At 55.1% G+C, this 26,657-nt stretch overlaps 3 protein-coding genes across 11 annotated transcripts in view; 1 reads left to right on the top strand and 2 right to left on the bottom strand.

The window, feature by feature from the left end:
- Nucleotides 1-1,293: 1,293 nt before the first annotated feature.
- On the bottom strand, nucleotides 1,294-11,569 carry VPS9D1 (VPS9 domain containing 1). Of its 6 annotated transcripts, none has more exons than XM_070388517.1 (15): nucleotides 11,210-11,566; nucleotides 9,612-9,687; nucleotides 8,205-8,297; nucleotides 7,938-8,100; nucleotides 6,568-6,679; nucleotides 6,433-6,495; nucleotides 6,068-6,120; nucleotides 5,872-5,959; nucleotides 5,679-5,764; nucleotides 4,905-5,353; nucleotides 4,554-4,647; nucleotides 4,144-4,352; nucleotides 3,827-3,911; nucleotides 2,535-2,639; nucleotides 1,294-2,393 (listed from the first exon to the last, which is right to left on the bottom strand). In XM_070388517.1, the coding sequence occupies exons 1-15, from the start codon at nucleotides 11,555-11,557 to the stop codon at nucleotides 2,300-2,302; spliced, it is 2,118 nt and encodes a 705-aa protein (XP_070244618.1). In that variant the 5' UTR covers nucleotides 11,558-11,566; the 3' UTR covers nucleotides 1,294-2,299. The 6 variants fall into 6 exon arrangements, with proteins under 6 accessions (XP_070244618.1, XP_070244617.1, XP_070244616.1 ...); XM_070388516.1 differs by having other exon boundaries at nucleotides 4,554-4,683; nucleotides 8,205-8,294; XM_070388515.1 differs by having other exon boundaries at nucleotides 4,554-4,683; nucleotides 11,210-11,565.
- Nucleotides 11,452-26,414, top strand: ZNF276 (zinc finger protein 276). 3 transcript variants are annotated; one of them, XM_005892431.3, is made up of 11 exons: nucleotides 11,452-11,577; nucleotides 16,513-16,816; nucleotides 17,075-17,121; nucleotides 17,219-17,665; nucleotides 18,528-18,606; nucleotides 19,774-19,857; nucleotides 24,105-24,215; nucleotides 24,284-24,359; nucleotides 24,502-24,619; nucleotides 25,720-25,819; nucleotides 25,888-26,414. In XM_005892431.3, the coding sequence occupies exons 2-11, from the start codon at nucleotides 16,533-16,535 to the stop codon at nucleotides 26,114-26,116; spliced, it is 1,575 nt and encodes a 524-aa protein (XP_005892493.1). In that variant the 5' UTR covers nucleotides 11,452-11,577; nucleotides 16,513-16,532; the 3' UTR covers nucleotides 26,117-26,414. The 3 variants fall into 3 exon arrangements, with proteins under 3 accessions (XP_005892493.1, XP_070244623.1, XP_070244622.1); XM_070388522.1 differs by lacking the exon at nucleotides 11,452-11,577 and adding an exon at nucleotides 11,606-12,269 and having other exon boundaries at nucleotides 24,105-24,206; XM_070388521.1 differs by lacking the exon at nucleotides 11,452-11,577 and adding an exon at nucleotides 11,608-12,269.
- FANCA (FA complementation group A) overlaps nucleotides 26,135-26,657 on the bottom strand; it is a 37,767-nt gene continuing 37,244 nt past the window's right edge. For both annotated transcript variants that reach the window (XM_070388511.1, XM_070388512.1), the window contains 2 exons: nucleotides 26,408-26,548; nucleotides 26,135-26,272 (listed from right to left, as the gene is read on the bottom strand). In XM_070388511.1, the coding sequence (XP_070244612.1) occupies nucleotides 26,441-26,548 (108 nt within the window). In that variant the 3' untranslated portion in view covers nucleotides 26,135-26,272; nucleotides 26,408-26,440. The remainder of the gene's footprint in view (nucleotides 26,273-26,407; nucleotides 26,549-26,657) is intronic.

The raw sequence follows: 26,657 nt of genomic DNA, 5'->3' as shown, positions 1-26,657 counted from the left end.
AGAGACTTGCAGCCACGGGCAGAGGCTACAAGAGCCCCCAGAGCTGGACGAGGCAGGGAAGGGATCTGTCTGGCACTCTGCCAGCCCATGGTTCTGTGGACACCTTGATTTAAGACTTTAGGACTTTGAGAGTAAACTTTTGTTGTTTTGCGCTCCCCAGTTTGTGTTTTGTTATGGCATCTAGTTAGTTACAGCAAAGCAAATGGCTGTCCTGTGTTTAAGCCACCAAGTGGACTGGCTTGTCACCCAGCAGGCTGCTCTGCCTCCTGTGACCTTGGGCTACAACCGCGAGTGGAGTAGGTGGGTGAGAGGATCAGTTGATACTTACCTTGGCCCAGCATGCTGCACACTACGTGTGGCCCTGTCTCCCAGGTAGCACTGCCCTCTGGATTTTCCCACCTTATCTTCGCCAGTCCAATGCCTAGGTTTCCTATCTTGTGTTTTACTTTGTATTTCTTGATTTTTAAAATGATTTCAGACACTTCTTATGCTGATTAGCTTTTAAAATTTCTTCTTCTGAAGACAGACTGTTCATAGCCTGTCTATGAACAAGGCTTTTTTCTTGTTGTTGATCTGCAGGATTTTCTATGTGAAGAATCCATCATTCACTCATTCTATGGAGGGCCACGGGCTGGGAGAGGCTAAAGGACTGGCCCAGAATAACCAGCAGGAAAGCTGTCTGATCAGGGGAAGGGGCCTTCCCAGTCAGGCCTAGCTTGAGACCCACATTTACCTTCACCTGCTCTGTGAGGGAGACTTTACAGTCCCATCCTCGAGATGTCCCCACCAAGGCCTGGACCAGGGTGTCATCCTCCCCAGGCTTCACAGCTGGCTGGGACTTGTGTCCAGGGCTGGGGGCTTTCCTCTGGAGAGGGCAGGGGTGGGAGACAAGGGCAGGAATTCAGAGGCCGCAAGTTCTGAGAGCAGGGCAGGGTGAGTGGGTGGGTGCCTCCTTGTTTGTTCCTGGGGTGCTGGTGGGCAGGGGACTCCTGCTCACAAAGGCTCCCGAGACAGACAGCTGCCCCAGTGCACTGGGCCTGTGCCTGCTCTTCAGGTTACGTCCACTGGTACCCTCTGGCCTCTGGAGTCAACCTGCTGGGCTCAAAGCCAGCTCTGCTCTGGGAGGTGTGGCCTGGAGGAGGCAGTCACCTCCTCATGCCTCACTTTCCTCATGGTCTCCTGCAGAGCCCTGGGATACTGTGCACACAGGATGGACAGTCAAGTCCAACTGAGCCTTTCCTAGGGACCTGCCCACTCCTCCCATGATGGGCCTCTGCCGTGGTAGGGGGCCGAGGCTCTGCCATGGGGGGCAAACCACCCACCTCCTTCCCTGGCAGATGCTGTCTGGGGCTGCGGCCAGGCCACCTGTCTTGTATTCTCCAGGAGCCCCTGGGTGTGCTGCCCACCTGGAGAGCAAAGCTGACTCCAGAGAACTCTTCAGGATAAGTGCTCTAGGCTTAGGTCCTGCCCAGTGATGACCTCTGACCCTACCAACCCACTAGGCCCCACAGAGTGTCTAATGCTAGAGCGAGTGGCCCCTGCAAGACCCCACTCCTGGGCAGAGGGCTGGGAGGCAGGCTGAGTTTGGCAATGGCCCCCTGGGCTCTCTGGGACTGTCTGGTTCCTGCTGCTCAGCCAGGCGTGGCTGTACTGCCCAGGCCTTGGGCTGGCCAGTGGGGTGGGGAGCAAATGAGCCACGTAGAGGGAGATGCCAGTGACCTTTTTATTTCCAGTTGGGTCAGTGGCTGCCCAGGGGCCTGTAACAGTTTGTGGGCAGGTGGTGGGCTACAGGCAGGTGCTGACCCAGGCTTCGCACTGACCCCACAGGGGCTGAATGGGGGTGGGGATTGGTGGGGGTCTCAGGATTTCCATGCCCACTGCCAAGGGTGAAGTGTGGCTCAGAGATCCCAGACATGGGTAGATGCCCTGGGGACACTTGGGCCTCCAGGACAGAGTGGTCAGTGTCCAATAAATAAACAGCATGGTCTGAACCCACCTGGGCCTCGGGCCTCTATGGGGGTGATCAGCTCTCTACTTGACTCAGACAACAACCTGGCTCAGGGGGCTCCAAACGTCACAGAAATGTAGGGGAGCAGAGCTGCCCTCGGCCAGGCCCACAGCCCCCTCAGTCCTCACGCTGTCAGCGGCCCGAGCCGCCAGGATGTTCATCCTACCAGGAGCAGAGAGGCCTCCCCAAGCCCTGGGGGCCGAAGTCAGGTGGGGGCAAGAGCCCCTCCCTGGCTGGCCTGCTGACCCGCACAGGTGCCTCCTGGCCAGTCCTTGGCCGGCCAGTCCTCCACTACTTGCCCAGGGCCCGCCGGGGCAGCAGCTCCACGTAGCTCAGGGCGCTCTGCAGGGATGTCAGGCAGTAGCCCTCCTCTCCAATCAGGTACCTGCATGGAGGCGACACACGGGTACCTGTCACTGGAGGGGCTGCAGGGCAGAACCTCACTGCTGAGGTCCCATAGGGGCTGTCGGGGGCACCTCTGGGCCACGTGCTGAGGGTGGGGCAGGGACAGGCTCAAAGACCCCACCTCTCATGGATGAACTCCTCCAGGGCTGCACACTCCGACACCAACTGAGGGAGGCCACTCTTCAGCGCCACAAAGGACAGGATGGGCAGCAAGTCATCAGCACCACTGTTGGGGAGACACACATGCAGCCAGGAGGCTCCAGGGACCTGGGCAGGGGGGCCTGCTCTGTCCCCAAAAGCCTGAAGCTACAGCTCAGTCCCTGGAGCAGCCTTGAGCTTGCTGGCTGCTCTCTGTGCTCCTCCCACCCACCAGCCACAGGGGATAGGGGTGGGCTTAGATCAGCATGACAGAAGATCTGGGAGCACTGAGGCCATCCTGAATGGGGACCCTGTGCTGCAGAGCTGGAGGAACCGTTCCTCATTCCTGTGCACTTGCCCGAGCCCAGGGACAGGCTGCTGGAGTGGGAGGCCCATATTCCCAGGCAGCCTATTCACTCCTGGGATCAGGGTCACTCATTTGCCACGCCTGGTATCCCAGACCTGATGCAGGAAGCTTCTCAGTGAGGGAGTCCCTGAGGGATGGTCAAACCCCCGGTGAAGGCCCCACAAGTCAGTGCTCTCTGCCAGAAGCATGAAGGCACAGACCAGGGACTCCTGTTCCCACTTCCCAGGGAGCCACACACCTGCAGCCACTCACCACCCTCTCTAGCTCCTCAGAAATCCTGAAGGAGCTTGTGTGGGGACTTGGACTCTGAAACACTCGTAGTTCTGGGACCTTTTCACCTGCAACAACTTTTTTGGAGGCCAGATGGTAAAATGGTGAAAGCAACCCCAGGCCTCTGCACAGGTAGGCACCACAGCCTGCCCACTCGGCTACAAGCACAGGTGCCTTCAGGGTGACCCTGGTCTCTGGCACAGGATAGCAGGAGGCAGAGCCCTGGCTGGTGCCGAGGGTTCACCAGTACCAAGGCAGGAGACTGCCAGCTCTAGGCTGGCCCAGGTGAGTTAAGGCAGGACACGGTGGGGAAGGCCCCTACCTGCCTCCGGAGTCTGGGCAAGGACTATGGAGGCTTCCCCAAGTGTGAGACAGAGGGAGGCACAGCCTTCGAGAATGCCACCAGAATACAGAGGGGCAGGGCCCTGTCGTCTGCAGGGCTGGAGCCAGGGGTCTTTGGTGGCAAAGGGCCATCCTGTCCTTAAGGAAAAGCAAGGCGGAACCCCAAGCGCCCAGTGCCGGGTCAGGGTGAAGCGTTTCTGCTTTCCTGAGCCTCTGAAGGCAGCCACAGACAGGCCCAGCGCCCCCCGCCCCCCAGCCCCACCCCAACCTCACAATCGCACCCTTCTGGGACTCACATAGCGGCGATGCCAGGCTGCAACGCAGCCTCCCGGGCCCGGTAGTAATCCTCCGCACAGGCGCAGATGACCCGCAAGGCCCGAACTGAGGCGCAGAAGCCAGGCTTCGGGTGAGGGGGTGGGGACGGCGTCCCAAACCGGCCCGGGGTACCGCCGCACCCCGACCCCGTGCAGGACCAGGCAGGGCAGGACGAGCACCGCTTTTGTCCCAAGGGACTCCTCCCCACCAGATGGGACCAGGCTGTGGCTCAGAGGTGCGGACTCAGGGTGCCCCGTGGGACGGGACACTGCTCTCCCTTCCCAAACCGCCCCCTCACCAATGCACTCCAGCTTCTTCTGGGGGCAGCTCTCCAGAACCAGCAGCCCCAGCTCCTGGGCTGCGGCGCAGTAGGGGTAGGGGCCCGCTCCCGCGGCCTCGGGGTCCTGCGGGAGGAGCCTGGTGGGGACGCCGATGGCTGCCGGGGGCGCATTCCTGTACAGCTCCATGCTCCGGCTCAAGGCCGCCTCCCGCAGGCGGTGAACATTCCTGGGGTGGAGAGAGGCCAGGTTCAGCGGCCCAAAGACCCCGGCCCCGGGGCGGACTGAGACCCGGCTGGGGGAGCCGGCCACACCCAGAATCCTGGACGGTGGGCATGGCACCGCCTGCGAACCCAAAACACCTGAGGCCGGGAAGGGAAGGCGTCCGCGGAGAGTAGCACCCAGGTGGACCTCGGGGGCGGGGCCCCACCTGTAGATGGCCAGCAGCAGGGGCCACAGTGGGGAGAAGAACGGCTCCTCGATGCAGGCCAGGCAGCGGTCCTTGGAGGCGGCCGTGTTTAGGCCTTCAAAAGCCAGGAGGGTGAGCGAGAGCAGCCTGTCTGCCGGGAGCAGAGCCGGCTCAGCGGGGACCTCCAGCCCCGCCCCGCAGAGACAGCCTCCTCGGGGTGGGCCTCACCGCAGGCTGCTTCTGGGCTCCTTGGGAGGGCGCTCTACCTGGCCCTGCCTCCCCTCCCCTTGAAACCCTGCGGCCTGGTGAGCCCTTATCCCTGGGGTCACAGGGTCACATGCAGCCGCCCAAGCGCCCGTCTTGGGGCCTCACCGATGGCATCGTGTATGTCCTGCACGGTGCCCTTCAGCTGCTCCAGCACAGGCTCCTTCCTCACCCCTGGGGTCTGGGGCTCAGGCCGCTCCCCAGGGCCCCGGCCCCTGCTCTCAGGAGTAGCCAAGAACTGTTCTAGGTCCTCGAATGAGCTGTCCTTGCCCAGCAGCTGGGGTGAGGGAGGCCCTGCGGGGCTGCCGGGGCGGGGTGGGCTGGCGCAAGGGCCGTCTGGGGGCTTTGGGGCCGGGCTGGGTTCCAGCAGGGAAGGCATGCAGTAGAGGCTCTGAGAAGGCCGGAGCCGCCGGCTTCCAGGAGCCAGCAGCCCGTCGGCATCGGGGGGCAGGGAACAGCAGCCGGGGGTGGCGCCCTTGCTCACGATGGGGTACAGCGCCCGGTACACCGCGCACTGGAGCTTCTTCAGGAGCTGGGAGATGGGGTGGTCGGGAACGCTGTGAGTGGGGTAGAAGCAGTGTAGAGGGCAGCCCTGTAGGTCTGGCGGCTGCAGCCTCCTCACCAGGCTCTGGGGTGGGGGCTACAAAGCCTGCCCAACCCCCCACCCACTGGTCATGTGGCCCCACTGTGAGAGGTTTCAGAGAAGGGATTCACGGATAAACCTTGTGGGCAAATGTCCCTCCCCTCTGAGAAGGCAGAAGGCCTGTGAAAGGCCATCAGGGGCCTACTGCCCCTGCAGTCACCCCAGACCTCCTCTTTCCCTCTTAATCCTTTCCTCTGCCCGCAGCCTGCAGCCTGCTGGAGGGAACTGAGGCCCGATACCTGAGCAGGTGGGAGACCAGACTGGTCACCAGGGACAGGTCCCCTGGGCTCCTCTTGAGCTTGGCCTTCCAGAGCTTTGGCCAGTCCTGCAGGACAGGAGCCCTTGGGAGAGAGCCCCGGGAAGCCCCTCCTCCCTCACCAAGGCTGCACCCCCGGGACTAGACCTCCCCACCCAGCCCCGCCCAGCACTCACATGGTCTTGCTCATACTCCAGGATGGCAGCATAGACGGCCCGCTGCTCCCGCTCCTCGGGGGTCAGGGCAACCTGGCTGCAGAACCTCCTGGAAGGAAGGACAGGTCTGGGGACCTCAGGGCTGGACAGGCTGGCGCGGGAGCCCTCACCTGCTCCCCCACCCCCCGAAGTCCCGGGACCTGAAGCAGGGACGCACTTGTTGGCGGCCTCCTGGAGCCGCAGCCGGCGCTCTTCCATCTTCCTCTGCAGCTGGGGCAGTAGAGTCAAGGCCCTTTCTGAGTGGCATGTATGGACCCCCGGCGTCCCTGAGCCCTGCCGGCCACGGGCCGGTGGGGTGGGTGGAAGAAGGCAAGTCCTAGTCGACCTGAGGGGTGGAGAGGAGTCTGTGGGTGCTGGGAGGGGCAGGGTGGCCTGTGCAAAGGCCAGGAGGCGAGACAAAGCAGGCTGGGCAGGAACCACTGCCCCCCGACCCCAACAAGGATGCTGGGCTCTGGCACCTCTACTCCCTGCCTCCTCCCTCAGCTTAAGCCTCTGGACCCCAAGGCTGGATGGAAAGGATACTGTGTCCTCCCGGGCCTTAGCGATCACCAGGTTCTCCATCATCTGGCGCTGCAGGGACAGGGTCTAGGACAGGAAGAGGGAATAAGGCCTGCCCCCCTGGTACCCCCACTCCACATGGTCCTGGGCCCCACTCACCAGGGATGTCTTCTGCATGGCCTGGCTGGGGTCCAGCCGGGCCATCCGGGCCTCATAGGCAGCCTTCAGCTTCTGATTCTGCAGGGAGGCCTCTTCCAGGGGTGTCAGCTCCCTGAAATGGTGACAAGCTGCTGGCCAGGCTCCAGGAAGCCCACAAACCCTCCAGTCATCTGAGGACCCCTCCTGACCCTCCCCTGAGGCCCCAAGGTGAGGAGGTGGTGATGGGGGCCAGCAGAAATGTAAAGGAGAGAGGACGTCTGGGGTGGATGGGAGACACCTGCCCCCCTGAAATATGGCCCTACTGCCTGGACTCCAGACCTTTAAGCAACTCAGTTATTTGAGTTTCTGGAATAGTATGAAACTCTTTGAAGGCACCATGCGGCCTAAACAGCTAGTTTGCAGCCCACGAAAGGGAGGTCACAGTACTCCGTAACAGCCACTGACAGCCCTCTCACCATCCAAAGTTTCAGTCTAATATCTTCCTGCTTTCATGGGTGGGAGGAGGTAGGCTGTGGGGCACAAAACTGTCCTGGGATGGGAGTTGGTGCCTGGCCCCGCCCCAGAGCAGCACATGCAGAGACAAAGTGAGCAGTGGCTCAGAACCTGCAGCAGGAGGAGCCCGTCCTCTTGCCTACCCTGCTGGGGTTCTGGCATTTGTGTCTTGGGGTCTTTCATCAGCTCTATAAAGAAAATTGTCTTTCTCTCTTCAAATAACGCTCCTCTTCCATTTTCTTTGTCATCTGTTTCTGGATAGACCTTCCATGTCTTTTTCATCTTTTCTTTTTGTGTGTGTGAGCCATTCAGGAAAACCTTTAACCTTTTATCCAGTTCTCTAATTCTCTCTTCAGCTATGTCCACTCTGCTGTCACAAACTTGTACACTTCTTTTTGGGTCCACGTGTGTATTTTTACAAGAGAATATAATTTGTTTCCACATTGTTTTTGATTAATTTAAAAAAATAATTTCAGTATTTCTTATTACTACTTGGTTCTTATTTGACCTCTATTATAAACAAGAGTCAGATTTTACAGTTTCTTCTTCCCTAAAGGAATTTTAAAACTTTCTTTTTATTTTTCTGAATATAGAGAGCATGACTGTGTTATAATCTGTGTCCCATAACTCTATCTGAAGAGTTTTCAGGTGTGTTTCTGCTACTGCTCAAACTTCTTTTTATGTATGGTTGTCTTTGACTATGTACCACTCATTTCATGGAAGTTGAAGGTGCTTTTCTCCAGAGACAATTTGCATTTGCTTCTGCTAGGCACCAGGTTATTTCCATTCTAGGATTCCTTTTGACTAAAGCCACCACAGTTATCTCACCATGCCTCCAAACCCAGGTTTAGCCCACATGCCGTGCTGTCCCATCTTACTTCTTAGAGCTTTGTGACTCCACGACCTGAAGCTTCTGGAAGATCTCAGGTGGCAGGAACGGAGAGAGCTTCCCTCCCTCATCTGAGTATACCCGGCGGTGTCGACTAGCAGGGGAGGGCACGGGTGCAGCCACAGGCATGGCTGGCCTCAGGCATGTTTTCCCTGTAAGACACGTACAGCCATGGATCCGCATAGGGGCCCCACTGAGCCAGACTGAGCCAGGGCCAGGGTGGGTGACCCAAGAAAGCTTTCTCCTGGACACCCACCAAGCTTGGCAGCTGTTGACTGGGCCCTCTCCAGACACTGCTCGGCCAGCTTCAGCATCTTTGAGGTATCAGAGGTCACAGTTTCCCCAGCTTCTGGGGAGCAAGTGACAAAAAAGATGGTCACCATCCCCTCTGTCACTGGTCAGATTCTTGCTGAGATACAAACAAAGGCACCCCCTCTCCTCATCTCGGACCACCTGCCCTCTATGTGGCTATCCTGTCCTTCAGCCTGGACCATCAGAGCCTTTTCTCTAACTACCCTGGCCTTTTCTCCCGCGGACAGCTTCACATGTACTTACAGCCCCTCCCCCAGGCGGGCCCTGCAGGCAGTGTGGCTGTTTCCCAGAGATCATTTCCTCACCATCTCCAGCCCCCCACCCTGCATCCCATGCACCCCGGGGGCGTCTGTTCTCTGCTTTGCACTCCTCCTCAGGAATCACTCCTGTCAGCAAACTCGTGCTGGAGGGGCTGCCACCTGACAGTCTCCCATGGACCCCACCAGCCTCAGCTCCTGACCCACCTCCTACTGCCTTCAGGGCCAGCCCCTCACTACACCCTAGTTCAGCCACCAGATTTCCACTCATCCACTCATGTGCTGCCCTTCCCCACGGGTCCCTGACCCCCACAGTCTTTCCTCTGACATCCCCTCAGGGCCTCTCCCACCATGCCCTACTCCCTGTGCTCAAAGCTCTGCTGAGCTCCCCAGGGTGGTGCTCACTGTGGGGACAGCCACCTCCCCTTGACCATGTCAGGCTGCCACACGCCCGGAGCAGACCATGCCCATGATGGAGGCCTCAGCTTCTGCCACCTCCTGCTCCACCTCCGGTGCTCGCTTGCCCCCAACCAACCCCAGCACCTCACTGCCCCCTGAGAAAGTCTGCTGAGGCAGATCTTTAGAGAACATCCCCTAAGCCCTTCACTTGCCCACCTCCTGGCACTCCCACCACTGCTGTCCCCACTGTGGGAACCTCCTGGAGGCTCTGCTGCCATGCTGGCCTCTGCCCACAAAGCATCCATTGAGCTTCTCCTCATGCCAGAACAGTCCCAGGCCCACCCAAGGCCCTGCCTGCCCCAACCGCACCTCCCTCTCTCCAGACTGCCTTGTATCTGACACCCTCTTCGCTGCAGGGCCTCTGGGCCGCCCTCAGCCCCCAGCCATCGTGTAGTTCACTCCTCCCAGAACTGGGGTTCAGCGTTCAGTCTGTGGTCGTGTCCCCACCCATCTCCATCCTCTGAGTCACAGCAGCCGTCCCTTCCTGCTCCATGTCACACTCATGCTGAGTGTTCAGGTGTTCACCTGCTAATGACCAGGTAGGTAGGACATGGGACATGCCCAGGTCTGGGGCCCAGAGACCCATCAAAGGCCAATTGATGTCCACAGTCTGGGCAGCACAGGAGAAGCTGTACCTTTAGTGGCCTCCACTTCTTCCAGCAACACCTGGGAGATGTAGTGGATGCTCCTCAGGTATTCTGTATATGCCTCCTGTGCCCAGGGAAGAGAAATGACATAAGTCATGCCATTAGAGGCAAATAATTCCATCATGTCTGCTTGGTGCCCTTTTGAAAACAGCAACCATGATGCCTGCTTATCTCTGAGATACACCTGCATTATCCCAGCTGGTTAGCTGGTAACTGCTCTGCCTGGGGCACAGAGAATAACCCTTTTTTCTAGACTTGAAGCTGGTGTCACTCCTTTCTCTCCAGCACGGAAAGGAATGGAGGTTCTCATTCAGTGGGTCAAGGAAGCAGCACTGGCGGGTGCTGCCGTTTCCACTCTATGCAACAAGTTCTTTTCCTGTATAACTCAAGGGCCATTCATTCAGTGGCTTTAAAGAAATATTTCCTGGGAGGTGAATCAGGGACTGTGTTGTAAATCTTAGAGTCACTTTCTGACTCAGTCTGGGAAAACTCTTTCCTGAACCCCAGTGTAAGAATTCCCTGGGCACGCAGGAGTCTATGCCACTAGAATGCTGGCACTTTCAAACGTGTGACCCTCCTGGTCAGGGCTGCCTGACAGAGCTCAGGGCATTTGGAATGACAGCATGGGGCTTTGCTTTTTGTTTCGTTGCATCCCAGTTCTCGTTGCTGCTGCTAAGTTGCTTCAGTCGTGTCCGACTCTGTGTGACCCCATAGACAGCAGCCCACTAGGCTCCTCTGTCCCTGGGATTCTCCAGGCAAGAACACTGGAGTGGGTTGCCATTTCCTTCTCCAATGCATGAAAGTGAAAAGTGAAAGTGAAGTCGCTCAGTCTTGTCTGACTCAGCGACCCCATGGACTGCAGCCCACCAGGCTCCTTCGTCCATGGGATTTTCCAGGCAAGAGTACTGGAGTGGGTTGCCATTGCTTTCTCCGCCCAGTTCTCGTTACCCACCTTTAAGTCTACACTTCACGTAAAGATAAAATGGATTCCGGGAAGGATTTATGACTTGTGGGGGCATTTGCTGCCCTAGAATCCCGACTTGGGAAAGGAAACGGATGGAAGACCTGAACGCCTCTTCCCTTGGGCGGCCCAGAGTGGCTCCGCCGGCTTTTCCACGCGGTTGCCACCCTTAGGATTAACACTCGTTCTCAGAAACAAGCCGCACCCCTCCCCCGCCGGCACTTCCTACCAAACAAGCTCTGAAGGCGACTGGAAAGCCGCAGTTACCCTCTTCTGCGTACCGTCCCCTTTGGGAACCTGACTAAATCTACAGGGCCCGCCTCCAAACTACACAAACACACGGGACTGTCTGCTAGACACACTTTGGCGGGCGGCTTCACGGCACCTCCTGAGTCCCTTCACAAATAAAAACGCCTCGGCTCCGACCGAATTGCTAAACAGACGGGGTGGGGAGAGGGGAAAGGTCGGGAGCTGTCCAAGGTCACGGCCCAAGCCGGAGCCGGCACCCCGGAGTCTTCAGAGAGGCCTGGAGGCGCCCTCCCCGCGGCCCCGCCCTCGCCCACGCCCACCAGGCCGGTCGCTGGTCGGCGACCGCCCCCGCCCCGCTCTGCTCCGCCCGCCTTACCCGGGGCCGGTTGCCGGTGTCCAGCTCGATGGCCCCGTTGGCTAGCTTCATGGCGCATTGCAGTGGCTTCACAGAGCCGTCTCCGGCCGCAGCGGCCATGGCGCCGGCGGGGGAGGCGGTGGCGGCGGCCGAGGGGCGGGGCGGCCGGCTCCAGGCCCGGAACGCAACGTGTGCAGGACCAGGTTCCGCCCGAGCCCAGGACCATCGGAAAAGGCGGTACCAGCAAGGGCCCACTTCCGGCAGCCCGGGCCCACTTCCGGCAGCCCCGCCCCGCCGGCGCGCTGCGCGCTCTGCTCCCGGGGCCGAAGGGGCGGAGGTAGGGGTGACGGAGCTCTCAAATAACCTCATTACGCTGTAGCCAAGAGCGTGTAAGTGCAACTACTGCTGCCCGCACTCCACGTCGGTGACAGGCCAATAGCGTAGACCGTGTCCCTTGCCCTCAGGCCGTACTGCTCGGCCCTCTTCACTGCGCCCCTCCCCTCCTCACTCCGCTCCTCCCTTTACGCTCTCCTCGCCCTCCCCTCCGGTGGTCAGCCCGCCCCATCCAGGTCTCTTCATCCTCCTCCTCCCCCCTCCCTCGCCCCGCCCCTCCCTCATCGCCTCCCCCGCTTCCAGTAAGTCCAGCGAAGCCGAGCGGCGGAGTCGAACGGAAACGAACGAGCACAGTCCGCCTAGCGGACTAGAGGCTCCGGACGTCCTACCTCGGCCCAGCTAGCCGAGCGGGGCCGGGCGGAGCCGGGCCGGACGGAGCCGGGTGGGGCGGAGCCGGGTGGGGCCGAGTTGGGCCGAGCCGGTTCGGACGGGGCGGAGCGCTGGGGCCGAGCTTAAGCAGTCTCCACGGCTATGAAGCGGGACCGGCTCGGGCGCTTCCTGTCGCCCGCGGCGTCCCGGCAGCGCGGGAGTTCGGGCCGCGGTAGTTGTGGCGGAGGCCGGGTCCGGGGCCGCCCCGCCCGCAGCGGTCCCGACGTGGCCGAGGCGGCTGCTGTGGTGGCGGCGCGGCTGGGCTGGGGCCCGGCGCGGCCCTGCGGGGACGCGGGCGAGGACGGCGCAGACGAGGCAGGTGGGTCCGGCCGTCCGGTCGCGAGGGGCGGCGGGTGGGACCCCTGTGACCGTAGAGTGCCCTCGGTGGCCACCGGGACCCCGCGGGACCCCCCGGCCCAGGGTGTCTCAGAAAGCGGACTAGGCCTCCCCGCTGGGAGAGGTGAGGCGGCCTCCCCGGGACGCCGCAGCTGCGCGGGGTGCTCTTTCGCAACACAGCTGACCCGTCAGCTCCCCTCAGAGCTTGAGGAGTAGTATAGTGCTCGAGTCGTGCCGTCTGTCGGGCAGGCCTGGTTTCAGTCGTGGTTTTGCCCTGTGCTTTTAGGATAATGGCTGAATCTCTCAGGGCCTCAGCTTCTTCTTCGTTAAAACAGAACTAAGGATTAAGCATAGGAGTGCCTGGCCCCCCCGCCTGACGGACTGTAATGGGGGTTAATATGCACTTGGTCTTAGTGTCATGTTTTTGCCCCCTCAGAAAAGACTTCAAGCTGCTCTCCTATAATTCCGGGGCAGAGGGGCAGGGGCATCGTCTACTCCTGCAGTCAGGAGTAGAGACCCCCTGGAAAGCAGTGTGTGGACGTGACTCCTTCGCTTCTGGCCTCAGGGGAGTGGTGTGAAGAGGAATGAAGTTTCCAGCTCAGTTTATGACGGTTCCATAGCTGTGGAGGCATTTATATACTCAAACTTTTTTTTTGAGAAAAAAATTTGATGTATAGTTGGCACATAACATGATGTTGCTTTCAGGTATGCTAGCTAACACCCATCACCACTCGAAGTTAGCAGTCTTTTTCCCTTGTGATAAGAACTTATAGGATCAACTTTAAAGAGCTCTTAGCAATTTTCAGATATACACAAAAGTATTGTATTGTAGACGACGTCACCAGGACGTGCTTTGTAACTAGAAGTTTGCACCTTTTGATCACTGCACACCGCATTTCAGCACCTCACTCCCCTTCTTTCAACTAACAATATATCTTTTCTGTAATCATTAGTTCATGATTTTCTCTTTTTGTAGATTCCACATGTTAGTAACATCATATGGTATTTATCCTACTCCATCTGACTGATTTCACTTAGTATAATGCTAATAATGTCCATCTTTGTCATCGGAAATGGCAGAATTTTCTTGTTTTCTGATAACTGAGTAAATATTCCATTGAGTATATATGCCACTTTGTTTATACATTCATACATTGATAGACACTTTGGTTGTTTCCATACCTTGGCTATCATAAATAATGCTGTAGTGTATATAGGGGTGCATGCATGTACCTTTTCAAGTTAGTTTTCATTTCCTTAGGATAAATACCGAGCAGTGGAATTGCTGGACTGTATAGTAGTTTTATTTTTAACTTTTTGAGGAATCTCTGTACTGTTTTCCATAGTGGCTGCACCAGGTTACATTCTCACTAACTGTACAAGGGTTCGCTTTTCTGCACATCCTCACCAACACTTGTAATTACTTGTCTTTTTGATGATGGCCATTCTGATAGGTGGGAGGTAAATGTCTCATTGTGGGATTTTTTTTTTTCTTCATTGTTTTGATTTGCGTTTCCCTCAGTACCCTTGCCTGGAAAATCCCATGGATGGAGGAGCCTGGTGGGCTGCAATCCATGGGGTTGCTAAGAGTCTGACATGACTGAGCGACTTCACTTTCACTTTTCACTTTCATGCATTGGAGAAGGAAATGGCAACCCACTCCAGTGTTCTTGCCTGGAGAATCCCAGGGACGGGGGAGCCTAGGGGGCTGCCGTCTATGGGGTCGCACAGAGTCGGACACGACTGAAGTGACTTAGCATGAAGTAATGTTGACCACCTTTTCATACACCTGTTGGTTATTTGCACACCTTCTTTAGAAAGAGGTCTCTTCAGAGCCTTTGCTCATTTTAAAAATCAGATTATTTTTGTTATTGAGTTGTATGAGTTCTTTACATATTTTGATTATTAACCTCCTATGTGATACATAACTGGTGAATATTTTTTCCTATTCAGTAGGTTGCCTTTTCATTTTGTTGATGGTTTTCTTTGCTGTGCAGAAACGTTTTAGTTTGACATAGTCCCATTTATTTATTTTTGCCTTTGTTGCCTTTGCTTTTGGTGTCAATCCAAAAAATCATCTTCAAGACTGATGTCAGGGAGCTAACTATTATGTTTTGTTACATCGAAGTTTTATGGTCTTTTCAAGTCTTTAAATCATTTTGAGTTGAGTATGGTATAAGATGGTCTAGTTTCATTCTTTTGCATATGGCTGTCCAGTTTTCTCAACACTATTTGTTGAAGAGACTGTCCTTTCCCCATTGTATCTTGGCTTATTTGTTGTAGATTAATTGGTTATATATACATGACTTTATTTCTGTACCGTCAATTCTGTTTCATTAGCTTATGTGTTAATTTTTTTTTTAACTAAAAATATTTATTTAGCTGTGTTGGGTCTTAGTTGTGGCATGCAGGATCTGTGATATTTGTTGCAGTATGTGGGATCTTTAGTTGTGGCAAGTTCCCTGACCAGGGATTGAATCTTGGCCGCTTATAATAGGAACGCGGAGTCTTAGCCACTGGACCATCAGTGAAGTCCCTTTATGTGCCTCTGTTTATGCCAGTACTGTACTGTTTTAATTATTGTAGCTTTGTATTATAGTTTGACAGAGAAGGCAATGGCACCCCACTCCAGTACTCTTACCTGGAAAATCCCATGGGCGGAGGAGCCTGGTAGGCTGCAGTCCATGGGGTCGAGAAGAGTCGGACACGACTGAGCGACTTCACTTTCACCTTTCACTTTCATGCATTGGAGAAGGAAATGGCAACCCACTCCAGTGTTCTTGCCTGGAGAATCCCAGGGACGGGGGAGCCTGGTGGGCTGCTGTCTATGGGGTCCCACAGAGTCGGACACGACTGAAGTGACTTAGCAGCAGCAGCAGTATAGTTTGAAATCAGGAAGCATGATGCCTTCAATTTTGTGGTTCTTTCTCAGAATTGCTTTGGTTGTTCAGGGTCTTTATTGGTTTCATATAAATTTTAAGATTGTTTTATTTTTGTGAAAAATACCAATGAGATTTTGATAGCGGTTGTTTTGAATTTGTAGATGACTTTGGGGAGTATAGACATTTTAACACTGTCTTGTTAATTAATGTCAATTGTCTTATTATTTGATGTCAATTAATTATTCCAATCCATGGTCATGGACTACTTATTTGTGGTTTCAATTTTTTTTTGTCAGTGTCTTATAGGTGTCAGTGTACAGGTCTTTCATCTCTTTGGTTATATTTATTCATAGGTATTTTATTCTTTTTGATACAATTGTAAATCTGATTATTTTCTTAATTTCTAATAGTTTTTTATTAGTATATGGAAATCAACTTTTATATATTGATTTTGTATTCTATAACTGAATTTGCTTATTCTAACAGTTTTTCTGGTGGAGTCTTACAGAATTTTCTGTATGTAATATTATACACAAACAGATTGTCTTGCTTCTGTCTGTATGATTTGAGTGGTTTTTATTTTTCTTGCCTAATTGCTTTGGCCAGAATGTCCAGTACTGTGTTGAATAAAAATGGTGAGAGTGGGAATCCTTGTTTTGTTCCTGATCTTAGAAGAAAGCTTTAGCTCTTTACCATTGAGTATGATGTTAGCTTGGGGCTTGTCATGTATGGCTCTTATTATGTGGTGGTATTTTCTATCTGTATACAGTTTATTGAGGATTTTATCATGAATGGATATTGAATTTTGTCCACTACTTATTTCTCCATTTATTGAGAGGAGTATGATTTTTATTTTGTTAATGTGTGTCACATGAATTGATTCGGGAAGGTTGAGCCATCCTTGCCTCCCTGGAATACATTCCAGCTGATCATTGTGCATGATCTTTTAAATTAAGTGTTGAGTTCAGTTTGCTGTTACTTTGTTTAAGACTTGTACATCTATGTTTATTAAAAATAAATATTATTTTATTTTCTTGTTGTGTCCTTGTCTGGTTTTAGTATTAGAGCAATACTGGCTTTGTTTTGGAGGCATTTAGAGTTCTTTGAAAGGATTTTCCACTCAGAAGACCCTCCACTGGCCATTCTCCCAAAAGACTGTGTGTTCATCTGGGAGCTTGGAGCCAGAGCCCTGCCTCTGGCCCAGACCTGGACTTGTATCTAAGGGGCATGTCTGGGGAGGTCCCACTCCAGGAGCTGGGGCGGGGGGCTGGTGGAGTGTGGATCTCACTTCGCCTGGGAGCTGTGTTCTGCATGCCTGACTTCATGTTTCCTGTGCTTGCCCAGGAACAGCCCGGGCCCTGGCCATGGGGCACTGTCGCCTTTGTCATGGGAAGTTCTCCTCCCGGAGTCTCCGCAGCATCTCCGGCAGGGCACCTGGGGAGAGCTCAGAAAGGCCACCCCCTGGGGACCGTGTTTTCATCCGGGATTTCCAGCGCCTCCTGGGCGTGGCTGTCCACCAGGACCCAGCTCTGTCCCAGTTTATCTGCAAGAACTGCCATGCCCAGTTCTACCAGTGCCACGGCCTCCTCACATCTTTCCTGCAGCGAGTCAATGTTCCCCCGACAGGCCGCCGGAAGCCTTGTGCAAAGTAGGCGCCCCTTCCCTCCTTTGCTGGGGGCGTGCAGGAGACCCTGTGAACAGGGCTGCATGGGCACAGGGCAGCCCGGGTGCCTGGTGAGGCAGACACTCATGAGCACCAGTGCGCTGGGTGTGTCGGGAGACTGACCGGAGAGCACAGGGCGGGGAGGGCCTGGTGGGTGGCCTTGGAGGAAAAGGCTCAGCCTGCACACACAGTGGCCACTGGGCCCCATGCTTGCTCTTGGTGAGCAGCCCTGCTCCTTTGCAGGGTCGGTGTCCAGCCACGGATGGGGCCAGAGGAGGGAGCGTGTGTGGGTGAGTGCGCCCCCAGGGTGGGATGCAGGGTGGCTGGGAGGCGGGGGGACCCAGATGCTGACTGGCCACGGGCTGGCGTCTCTCTGCCTCTCCTCAGTGGACCTGATTGCTTCGAGCCCCCAGGGCCTGCGTGGCTTGGTGGGGTGGGTGCACAGACACGCGGCCGGCTGCGGGGCCCTACCTAGCCTCCAGAGGACGCTGTCCTCCGAGTACTGTGGTGTCATCCGGGCCATGTGGGGCTGCGACCAGGGCCATGACTACACCATGGACGCCGACTCCAGCTGCGGGGCCCTCTTGCTGGACAGTGCTTTGGGTGTCAAGTGGACGTGGGACAAGGATTCAGCCCCGCGACTCCCCCAGCATCGGGGGTTCAACCCCACTGGGGCTGCCCCTCAGAGCTCCCAAGGCAAAGCAGCTGCAGCTGGGGCTGAAACCGAGACACTCCCCAGCATGGACACAAGCCGGCTTCCTTCAGATGGTGACCCAGTGGGGCCGGGGCCGGGCCCCCCGTCTCAGCCAAGCCTCCCCCCAGGTGGGGCCCCAGGTAGGCGGCTCCTCTGGGCTATTTGACCAGTATTCCTGGTCCTGAGCCGGGCAGGGCCCTTGGCAAGAAGTGGGTGTTGTGGTGGTAGCAGTGGTATCATGCGCAGAGGGGCAGTATAGTAACCAAGGCAGCCCTGGCACCGCCTCATGTGCATCTGACAGCAGAGGGGCTGAAGACCCCGTTTGAGCGCCTTCCTTCAAGGCATGCTCACCTGCGATCCAGGTGTTCCTCCAAGCCTGCTTTGGGCCAGGGCACAGAGGGAGGAAGAGCCTGGGCCTTTGTGGGGCACGAAGGCAGCTGGGGTCAGGGGTTGTCCCGAGCCAGTGCAGGTCACTGCCTGGGCCTGTCAGTGCCCTGTGGGGCCTGATCCTGTGGCCCTGTGTGTTGGGTGCAGCTGTTCACCAACGTGGTATTAGAAGGGCTGGGCCGGCTTCCTACCCACGTCTCTGAGCTTCCATGTGGGTGCCAGGCTGCTCCTGTGAGTGATGTTTGCCACCGGATGGTTCTAAGTGAGGCAGTACTCATGCTGGAGGGCTTCACTGTTCTTAAAACTGCTTGGAGTTTTGAACTGTGTGCCTGCAGTACTTGGATACCAATGATCTTTTTCGATGTTCTGAAGCATCCCAGAGTGACTGGATCTGAACCTCTGGGGCAGGGCTGGATTTGCTGCTGTTGCTACTGTTGGCAGGACATGGGGGTGGCATGGTGGGTTTGGCTATGCAGGCCTTGTGGGCGGGGGCGCCAGGAGGTGAGTGGATTTGAAGGCATAGGAACCCTAGGCGCCCTGTCATGCCTGTGGGGAGCACTACCACGCTGTTCCCTGGGGTGACAGGTGACTGGAGTCTTGTTCTTTGTTTCCCAGGGCAATTGGGTGAGAAGCAGGTTCCATCTCCAACCTCGGATGATCGGGTAAAAGACGAGTTCAGTGACCTTTCTGAGGGGTGAGAGAAGAGTGGGTTTACATAGCCTAACATTCCTCCTTGGCAACCCAACGCCACCATCCCAGGGGCTGCAGCCTGGCTCTCACTGGCCTCCCACTTTCTCTGTTGGGAGGAGGGGAGTGGTAGGGGGTGCTTAACAGGCTTCCATTTTTGATTGGGGGCACTTCGGACCTGATGGAGCTGCACAGGGGGCCCAGCCAGGTGTGGACATCACTCTATTTAGATGGTCCTCTGGCTGCTGGCTCATCTCCGCCTCCAAGGCTGAGTTTTATGCCAACCCCAGATGTTACTAGAACAGAAGCCAGCCTCTGGCTGTTTATCATGGTGTTTGTGGTGTGGAGTGGAGGACAGACCTTCTAGAGTCAGGCAGGACCACCTGTCTGCTCCTGGGGCCACCCCCTTCCCCGTCTCCAAGATCAAATCTCTCAGGGTGGAGGCCGCGCGCCAGCTGACCTTTCCACCCTGCCTTGTGCACTGTGGCTGGACCACAGATGTACTTTGTCCAAACAAGTAGAACGACAGCGTGAATTTTGGTGCCAGTGACAGATGACCCAGGTGTTGGAGGAGAACCAGTGGGTGCCAGAAATCCACCCCCCACCCCAGGTCAGGAGGCTGTGGCTGTCCTCCAGCCACCAGCCATCCTTGGGCCTTTCTCTGTGGGGAGGGTGGCAGCCTGTAGGGGCAGCTGAGGCATGCCAGCCAGGCTCTGTCTGCAGACTAGCAGAGCTTATGTCGTGACTCACATTTTAGGGTAGAGATTACAGACATGCAGATCTTTTTCAGGTCTTTGTTACCCTTTGAAATCACTGACAGCTGGCCTGTCATTTGGGCAGGTGTTTCTAGTTACGGGAGTGAGGTGACATTCTAAAAGCCCACTTTCTGTGAAGCTACCTCTTGTGAGGGTCTTCCCCTCTGCCTGGGGCCCCGTAGGCTGACTCTTTCTGAGTTTGGGGTCCTGGTGTGATGAGAGGCATGGCTTACCAGGGATCCTCAGCCTGTGACGCTGGTTTTCCCTTTCTTTTAGGAGATGGTATTAGAGTATTGGGGATTTTAGGCCTTCTGAGAAGTAAAACATGTAGTGTGGGGATCCACATGGTGTTAGACAGGAAGTTTCACTGCCTCCGTCACCTGCTCCAGAGCATTGCTGAAGGTTCTCTTCTTTCCTAGAGATTTCCTGAGTGAAGATGAAAATGACAAGAAGCAGAACACCCAGTCCTCGGATGAGTCCTTTGAGCCGTACCCAGGAAAGAAGTAAGGGGATGGTGGTGCCATGAGCTCCCCAGGGTCTGGGGGGTGTCCAGTGGGTGACCTGGAGATCTGAGCCTGCCCTGGGGGCAGCGGGGACCAGACAGTAGCTTTCCCCTGTCTGCCTTGGTCAGCACACGCTCTGCTTCTCTAATGGCCTGACCTCACCAGCCCAGTGAAGGGTGGTTTCTGGGTAGCCCAGAAGGACTTTCCCAGTTCAGCACAGGGACCTGGCCTAGTGCAGCACTGTGAATGTGATCCGTCCACCCACCTGTGTCTGCTCTGGTTGCCTCTGGTCCCCCACTCGCCTTCTGCCCTCTGTGCCCAGGGCCTTGGCGACATGGCCACCTGGCCCTGCAGTTGCTCCGGGTCTACCTCTGGCCCTGATCCCTTGTTGAGGCAGCCCACCTCCCACAGGGTTTTGTGTTCTTGCTCTGTGGGTGCTGGCAGAGGAGGCTGGTTATCACTGTGTGACCCTGGGCCCAGGAACACCCAAACGCCTCGTTAGTAGATGCCCAGCTTGGGCCTTTGATGTAGAATGAAATCACACCATCAGCCAGGAAAGTGCAAAACAAAATGGAGAAGCAGGCACAACTTCCTTTTTCCTTTGTGTGTGGAGACAAGAGAGGCGGTGGCTTGGGAGTCCCCAGTTGGGATGTGGGACTGGGTCACAGCCCTTGAGCGGGCCTGAGTGAACAGACGCTGCTGGGCCAGAGGGGCGTCAGGAGGGCCAGGATGGAGGGGCCAGGTCTGCTGCAGCAGGAGCCCTTGCTCTCCACCCTGATCTCCATGAGCCCACCTCTTAAGTCCTGCTGCCAGCAGTCCTAGGGCAACTGGCATGGGGTTAGGAGAGGGAGAGGCCCTGCCCTGCCCTGCTCCAGGTGGAGACGGCACGCAGGCGGCCCCCCTGCCCTGGGTTTCCGGGAGGGCGCACAGACACTGCAATAGGACGGGACACATCAGGTATGTGTTCAGAAAGAAAGTGGAGTTGCTCGGTTGTGTCCGACTCTTTGCGACCCCATGGACTGCAGCCTGCCAGGCTCCTCCATCCATGGGATTTTCCAGGCAAGAGTACTGGAGTGGGTTGCCATTTCCTTCTCCAGGGGATCTTCCCAACCCAGGGATTGAATCCAGGTCTCCCACATTGCAGGCAGACGCTTTACCGTCTGAGCCACCAGGGAAGCTGCAATGTGTTCAGAGGCCTTGGTCAGATGGAACGTTAGTGGAAGTTGTACCTGTGGGAGGCTGGAGCTCTGGGCTCATCCCTGACGGCCTCTTGGTGCCTCCAGCACCACAACACGAATGCCTGCTGACGTCCTAGGATGTGGCCTAGGTCCATGTGACCTTGCAGCAGACGTGCCTGTCGAGGTCCTCAGCCACACAGACAGAAGGGGACACCAGCTGCCAGGGCTCCCACAGGAGCCTGAGTGGCCACGGGAAGGAAGAGCACCATCAGCCCCAAGTTGGGCCTGTGAGCGCCATCCTCCCACGCCTGCAGGGACCCCAGCCCCTTGTCCTTCAGGGACGCACTGGGAGACATGGAGGCTGCTCCTGCTCTCAAGGAGCATGTGATGTGGTGCGAGCACCGGGCATGGCTGAGCTCTCACTAGGTGCCTGAGCGGCACAGCAGCGGAGGGTGGAGGCCAGGACCGTGGCCGGGTGGCAAAGAATAGTCATAGACAAAGAAGGGGAGGAGCAGCCTGTGCAGTTGTTGAAAAGGTTCTTGTTAATATTACTGTTTGAAGAGGAAAACAGCTGTTCATGTTTTTATTTGTGGTAAATTAATACACAGCAAAGGTTACTGTTTTACCATTTTTTAAGTGTACAGTTCACTCCCGTTTCAGAACTTTTACAATGTTGTGCTACCGTCAGCACTGTTTCCAGACTTTCACCATCCCAAACGCATCCTCATGAAGCAGTGAATTCCCTGTCTGCCCCTCAGGCCCTGCCCACTCCTAGTGTAGGTATCCATTCTGGGGACTGTGTGTGTCTCTTTCCCACTGGCTTCTTTCACTCAGAATAGGGTTTTTGAGATTCATCCATGTTGTGACCTGTCAGTTTGATTCCTTTCTATAAGGTCCTATTAAAGGGACTTTCCTGGTGGTCTAGTGGTTAGGATGCCACATTTCCACTGCTGGGGACATGGGTTTGATCCCTGGTCGGGTTGCCATGCAGCACATGGTATGGAGGGACCACATTTTGGCTGCTGTCAATGGTGCTAGAAAGGTTGGTGTAACAATTACCTGTTTGAGACCTGTTTTTGATTCTTTGGGTCCTATGGTACTTTTAACTTTCTGAGGAACTGCCATAGTTTTCTACAGCAGCTGCACATTCTACATTTCCTGCTGCCGATGTACAGGGGTTCTGATTTCTACACATCCTCACCAAATCTTGTTATTTTAGGTCCTGCTAGTGGATATTAAGTAGTATCTCATTGTCATTTTGATGTGCATTTCCCTAGTGACAGTGATGTTAAGTAGCTTTTCATGTTTGTATCATCTTTGGGGAAATGTCTGTCCAAGTTCTTTGGCTGTGTTTTAACTAAGTTGTTTGGTTTTTTTGCCACTGAACTGTAGAATATATTTTGCCCTTTTTTCACTGTCTTGAAGTCCAGTGTTCCTGTTTTTACTTTTTTAGTTTACTGTGATTTTGGTGTCATATTCAGGAGAAACCATTACCAAGTCTAAGGTCATGGAAGATTTACCCATAAGAGTTTCACAGTTTTCACTTAGATTTAGGTCTTTGATCCATTTGAGTTACTTCTGTGTATGGTGTGAGGTACAGATCGACCCCACTCTTGCATGTGGATATGTGATTGTCCCAGCACCTTTTGTTGAACAGACTGTCCTTTCCCTAGTGAGTGGTCTTGCTACCTTTATCAAAAGTTAGTCGATTGTACTTGCAGGGGTTTATTTCTGGTCTCTGTTTCTCGGTATGTCTGTCTGTCTTTATGCCAGTACCATGCTGCTTTGATTACCGTAGCTTTGTAGTAAATTTTGGAATTAGGAAGTGTGAATCCTTCAGCTTTGTTGTCTTTCAAACTTGTGTGGCTATTCAATGTCCTTTGAAATTCCATGTGAAACTTAGGATTTTTTTTCTACTTTGTAAAAAAAACACAGAATTTTTATAGGGATTGAATGTATAGATTGCTTTGGGAGATTATTGCCATCTTTACAATTTTAAGTTTTCCAGTTCATGAATATGTTTCTACTTGCTTAGGTCTTAATTTTCACAGCATTTTCATAGTTTTGTGTACCAGTCTAACTTTTTAAGTTTACTCCTAAGTATCTTATTTCTTTTGATGCTATAAAAAGTGAATAGTTTTCTTAATTTCCTTTTTTGGACCATTCATTTTAAGTGTGTAGGAACAGGACTGGGTTTTAATGTGATTTTTCCGCCCTGCAACTTTGCTTAATTTTTCTGTGTAGGTTCTTTAAGGTTTTCTATATATAACATCATGGCATCGTGAATAGAGGTAATTTTCTTTCCTGTTAATTTAGATGCCTTTTTCTTTGCCTAATGGCTCTGGCTAGGACTTTTAGTGCTGTGTTGAGAACTGATGAAAGTGGGCATCTCTGTCTTCCTTCTGATATTAGAGGAAAAGCTTTCAGTTGTTGACCATCGAGGATTGCGTCAGCAGTGGCTTGTCATTATGGCCCTAGAAGTTGACTTCTGTTCCTGACAGATTTCCTTACATTCCTGGATCTAAGAAGAGGTGTGCATGTCTCTTTAAGACTTTGAAGGACACCAAGGGGGAAGCTGCTCTGTTTGGCCTGGTCCTCAGGGCCCTGTGAGACTGGCTGAGGTGCACAACCCCATGCTTGGAAGACAAGGTCCCCACTGCCTAGGGTCTGCAGTAGGGGGACAGCAGTGGGTGTGGAGCTCCCCACTGGTTGCTGAGGGTCTCCTGGCAGGTCCCAGGAGAGTGGATCTGGATCTTCTTTCTAGCTTCCCCCACTCCACTATTTTCCCTGGTGTCTCCAAAGTTGTGTTTTGGTGTGACAACAGGGAGTGACACTTGGCCCTGAAGGCCCACTCCTGGGTCCTGAGGTGGCAGAGCAGGGCCTCCACCTCCCCACAGAGTCTTTTTAGCTCTGGTGGCCAAGCGTCAGTGTGAAGGCCAGGTGGTCAGCATGGGGACTGGAGGCTAGCCCTGGAAATCCAAAGAAACTACCTCAGTGTTTAAAGAAAAATGAGCACTGTGTATGCAAAAGGTCAGAAACATCACTGACCAGTGTTGTCTTTTCTTCCAGGGTGTCTGGTAGGAAGAGTGAAAGCAAAGAAGCCAAGAAGTCAGAAGAACCAAAAATCCGAAAGAAACCTGGGCCTAAGCCGGGCTGGAAGGGCAAGCCACGGTGTGAGAGGTGAGGGGCTGGAGCGGGGGTTGCACAGCCTGTGGGGGCTGTGGCTCCACGTGTGCTCTGCATTGCAGGGAGGAACTGCCCACCATCTACAAGTGTCCGCACCAGGGCTGCACGGCCGTGTACCGCGGGGCCGACGGCATGAAGGTGAGGGGGCTCCCAGGAGAGCGCACCCCCAGCTCTGCTGACAGGGCCTGCCTGGGTCTGTGCCTTCGCTGGGAGGAGGCACGTGCGCTGCTCTGGGGTGTTGGCCATGCCAGGGGACTCACGCCCCTGGTCCCTCCCACAGAAGCATGTCAAGGAGCACCACGAGGAGGTCCGGGAGAGGCCCTGCCCACACCCCGGCTGCAACAAGGTGTTCATGATTGACCGCTACCTGCAGCGCCACGTCAAGCTCATCCACACAGGTGTGTCCTCTCCCCTGCAGATGGGGCTCCCGGGAACTGACACTGAAGAAACCCTGGTGCTGTCCTGTGAGTTTATTGTGGTCTGTTTTACATCATTTTGTGTGTCAGTTGCTTAGTCGTGTCTGACTCTTTGCGACCCCATGGACTATAGCCCACCAGGCTCCTTTGTCCATGGGATTCTCCAGGCAAGAGTACTGGAGCGGGTTGCCATTTCCTTCTCCATTTACATCATCACTGGAAGAAAATGGTATATGCTTTTCAGATTATAAAAGTAACCCAAAGCACAGGGAAGGTGGCGCCCGTGATCACCGCCGTCAGCGTGTGAGGTTGCTACCGCTCCTCTCTGAACACGCGTCCACGGCCTTGGACTCGTGTGTGCCTATGCTCATCACTGCTGTTCTGCCCAGAAGGCAGCTCTCCTGACCTGCAGCCCCCATGTCCAGATAGTCCATCCTAAACGATATCTTTGCTCTGTTGATCTTTGTACAAACGACTGACTTCCTTACTCTGATTTGCCCACTTAATGGCTGGCTCACAGTCCCTTGGTTTCACAGCATTTCATGCTGTGAGTGTTCTTGTCTGTTAGTCCAGACACAGTAATTCCCTGGTGTCGGGTCAAGCCGTTGTAACTCAGTCTGACCACAGTCGTGACCACGAGCAGTTTTTATTTTCAGCACAGAACAGTCTAGACCTCACAGTTTCAGGACGATTGCTCCTAGTCACGGAGGAGCCTGCCTGTGCGGCTGCGTCACATGTTGGTAGGCGCGCAGTGACACAGGAGAGAAGCATGTGGTGTTGCTCCAGGTGCATGGCTGGGGGTGTGACGTTCAAGTTTTGTTGAAAAGCTCTTGTAAGACTGACTGCCACAGTGGGTACCCCTGTGGTGGGGACAGTCCTTAGAGTAGGAGTAGCTGTAATCAGTCATCTGTGAAATTGCACTGATTGGGCTTCCTCTAAGAATTGGTGCTCCAGAAAATAGGTTTAGGGAAACATGCTACAGCCAAGTGACGTGGGTCAGAGCTGTGTCACCTGTGAGTCAGGTGCTTGGGCACCAAGGGGACAGTGTCAGGGCCTGTGGTCACTCCCTATCTGGTCCCCAGAGGTGCGGAACTACATCTGCGATGAGTGTGGACAGACCTTCAAGCAGCGGAAGCACCTCCTGGTCCACCAGATGCGCCACTCGGGAGCCAAGCCTCTGCAGTAAGTGGGGGGTGGTGGCCCTCCCACTGGCAGCACCCTGGCCCTGGCTCACTGCCCCCATCCCATAGGTGTGAGGTCTGCGGGTTCCAGTGCCGGCAGCGGGCATCCCTGAAGTACCACATGACCAAGCACAAGGCTGAGACAGAGCTGGACTTTGCCTGTGACCAGTGTGGCCGGCGGTTTGAGAAGGCACACAACCTCAACGTGCACATGTCCATGGTGCACCCGCTGACGCAGGCCCCGGAGGCCCCGCCCCGGCCCGCAGCAGGGCAGGTGGTGAAGGCTGAGCCCACCTGAGGGCCTGCCTGCCCCAAGCTCGGGTGGTGACTGAGGTTCCGGCCTGTGCGCAGAGTGGTGCCCTGATGTACCCCCACTATGTGTGCTGGTGGTGATGGTTCAGTCTACGGCTCCGGGGTCTTGTGGCCTCTGCTCTGGGACCAGCAGTTTCTTCTCCTATAACCAGAGTGACTTGGGCCAGATGCAGATTTTAGAGAACTGATTCCTCTTCCCCACTAAAGCAATTGAGATTTGTAACCCACTTTCCAGGGCAACAAGAGCTCCATGTCATGCTTGTAATAAATTATTTACCAAGGAACTGGGCAGTGCCCTGTGCAGATCGGGTCAGAAGAGTTGGGGCTCCTGGGAGAGATCGGGGTCCAGCACAGCCTGCCGCCTGCTCAGGAGGGCAGCACTCACTTCCGGGTCACAATCTCCACTCACAGCCAGCAGCTGCAACAAAGCCCACATGCTGGGCCCATTCTGCCCCCGTCCCTCCCGGGCCTGGATGCTGGATGCCAGCTTTCCCCAAGGCGTCCAGCATCCTCACGTCACACGGTGA

The sequence above is a fragment of the Bos mutus genome, chromosome 18 (assembly GCF_027580195.1).
Source record: "Bos mutus isolate GX-2022 chromosome 18, NWIPB_WYAK_1.1, whole genome shotgun sequence".
NCBI classification, from domain to species: Eukaryota; Metazoa; Chordata; class Mammalia; order Artiodactyla; family Bovidae; genus Bos; species Bos mutus.
This window is presented reverse-complemented; position numbering and strand designations above follow the sequence as displayed.